General features: G+C 53.2%; 1 protein-coding gene across 1 annotated transcript in view; it reads right to left on the bottom strand.

Moving 5' to 3' along the window:
- Nucleotides 1-2,378, bottom strand: part of TMC3 (transmembrane channel like 3) — a 35,447-nt gene that overhangs the window by 23,792 nt on the left and 9,277 nt on the right. The window contains 2 exon segments of the mRNA XM_029951974.1: nucleotides 1,130-1,272; nucleotides 1,370-1,580. Of these exon segments, the coding sequence (XP_029807834.1) occupies nucleotides 1,130-1,272; nucleotides 1,370-1,580 (354 nt within the window).

Raw genomic sequence — 2,378 nt, 5'->3', positions numbered from 1 at the left:
GTGGTGATGATGATGGAGATGGTGGTGATGATGATGGTGATGATGGTGGTGATGGTGATGATGGTGATGATGATGGTGATGATGGTGATGATGGTGGTGATGGTGATGATGGTGGTAATGGTGGTAATGGTGATGGTGGTGATGATGGTGATGATGATGGTGGTGATGGTGATGATGGTGATGATGATGATGGAGATGGTGGTGATGATGATGGTGGTGATGGTGATGGTGATGGTGTTTAAGGTGATGATGATGGTAATGGTGATGAAGGTGATGATGGTGATGGTGGTGATGATGATGGTGATGGTGGTGATGATGATGGTGATGGTGGTGATGATGGTGATGGTGATGGTGATGAAGGTGATGAAGATGATGGTGATAGTGATGATGGTGATGATCCGTTTTTACCCCTAGCACTCATACCTGCTCTCAGCTAAGATGCCCCTTGGGGCAGGTGACAAAGACACATGGTGCACACAAGGCTGACAGAAGTGCCAGGTGAGCCATGCAGGGTGGGGCCAGGTTCTCCCTGGACTCACAGCCCGCCAGTCAGTCCGCTGTGTCTCACTTCAGTGGAGATGCGGGGCATGTGAAAGCTGGCAGGGCACTTAGCTGTCTTCGGAGCCAACCTGCCCGTTTTACTAATGAGGCCCAGGGAGGGGAAGTGAGTGGCTGTGGGTGGGCAGGTGTGGGACTCCCGACCCCCAGCCACTGTGCCTCCTCCCAGGGACGGACTGGATGTGCAAACGCATCATGACACGGACGAAGCTGTCCCTTACCAAACACGTAGCTCGGTCACAGGCCAGTGGACAGCAGGGGAGGATGCTTTGCTTTCTGCAACCTCAGGTCACTTACACCATCCTGTTCCTATTTCTGTTACTGCAGTTACTAAGTTGCCTGAAATTGCCTTAACTGGTAAGTCTGCGTGATTCTTGTCTCTCCAGACCCAATCCAGAACCTGGCACACAGCTGTTGAATAAGTGTGGTTAGCATGAGCACATCTCTTTTAGCCTTGGTCTCCCCATCTGCAGAGTGGGTACAGCTGGGCCTTAACTTTACATGCTAGTGACCAGCTTGAGATCACGCACATCACTCTGGGCATGTACTTGGAGGAACGGAGCAGCCATACTTTTTCAAGAGGATGATGAAGCTGTAGGCGAACACGGCCATCCCCACCAGGAAGTAGGCCAGGGGCAGCCGGTAGCCGGCTCTCCCGATCTTTCTCTCCCTGCCGTAGTAGCCGTAGAAGAGGACAGAGTACTGCAGATAGCCCTGCAGAGAGAGAGCACTCAGCGTCACTCCGGGCTCCAGAGCTGCGGCCCCCTCAGCCCTCCCTCGGGAGGAGAGTGTGACCAAGCCTCCGCCTCACCCCCAGGGACCAGACGGTGTCCAGGTCTTGGGCAGAAACAACACTCTCCTTGGGGATGGACTTGCTGTCTGTGCTCCCGAAGGGCTGGCCTGCAATGAGCTGTGGGAGAGAATGGGGTGTCACGGGGTCCTCGGCGGGGGAGGGGACAGAAGAAAAGGGGTGGCTGGTCCCCTAGGTCCCCCCGGCCCGCGAAGTGCTGCACATCCCAGATCTCTAGGGGCTGGGTTTCTGCTGCATTCTCACTGATGGAGAAGTAATCCTGGGTGGACAGACTTTCTCTGCTTGGTCAGCCCGCCCAGGAGTTCTGTCTCTGGCCTGGATGGGCCTTTGCCAGGCCGTTTTTAGAGGTCACCGGGTTTCTTTGATAGCACGGGAAATAACCCCACTTACTTTGGGAGGACAAGGGTTGGTTGAGAAGTGGGTTTTATTTTGACAGTGTCTGATACTGGCCTGTCACCAGTTTTTGAAGAGCCTAAGAGCTAAGAAGTGGTTTTGCATTTCTTAAATGGTTGGAAAAGAATTAAACGAAGAATAATACACTGTGACACTTAAGAAAGTCATATTTCAGTATCCATAAATACAATTCAACTGGGGGCACCTGGGTGGTTTAGTCTGTTGAAAGTCTGACTTTGGCTCAGGTCATGATCTTGGCAGTTTGTGGGTTTGAGCCCCGAGTCAGGCTCTGTGCTGACAGCTCAGAGCCTGGAGCTGCTTCGGATTCTGTGTCTCCCTCTCTCTCTGCCCCTCCCCTGCTCATGCTCTGTCTCTCTCTCTCTCAAAAATAGATAAACATTAAAAAAAAAAAAGAAATTGACTAGAACACAGCCACACTGTTCATGTGCCGCTGTGGCGGAGGGGAGGGGTGTGACAGGGGCCGCGTGGCCCGGCAGAGCCTGAGCCCTTCATGAGAAAGTGGGCGGCGTCCTGCTTGAACACGGATGAGGCAGCGAGCCACGTTCTGCAACTGCTCGGACATCTCGTGTTTTCAACAGCCGGCATCTTTATCCCC

The sequence above is a fragment of the Suricata suricatta genome, chromosome 9 (assembly GCF_006229205.1).
Source record: "Suricata suricatta isolate VVHF042 chromosome 9, meerkat_22Aug2017_6uvM2_HiC, whole genome shotgun sequence".
Lineage (NCBI taxonomy): Eukaryota > Metazoa > Chordata > Mammalia > Carnivora > Herpestidae > Suricata > Suricata suricatta.
Note: the sequence above shows the minus strand (reverse complement) of the source record. Positions and strands in the feature narration are given on the sequence as shown.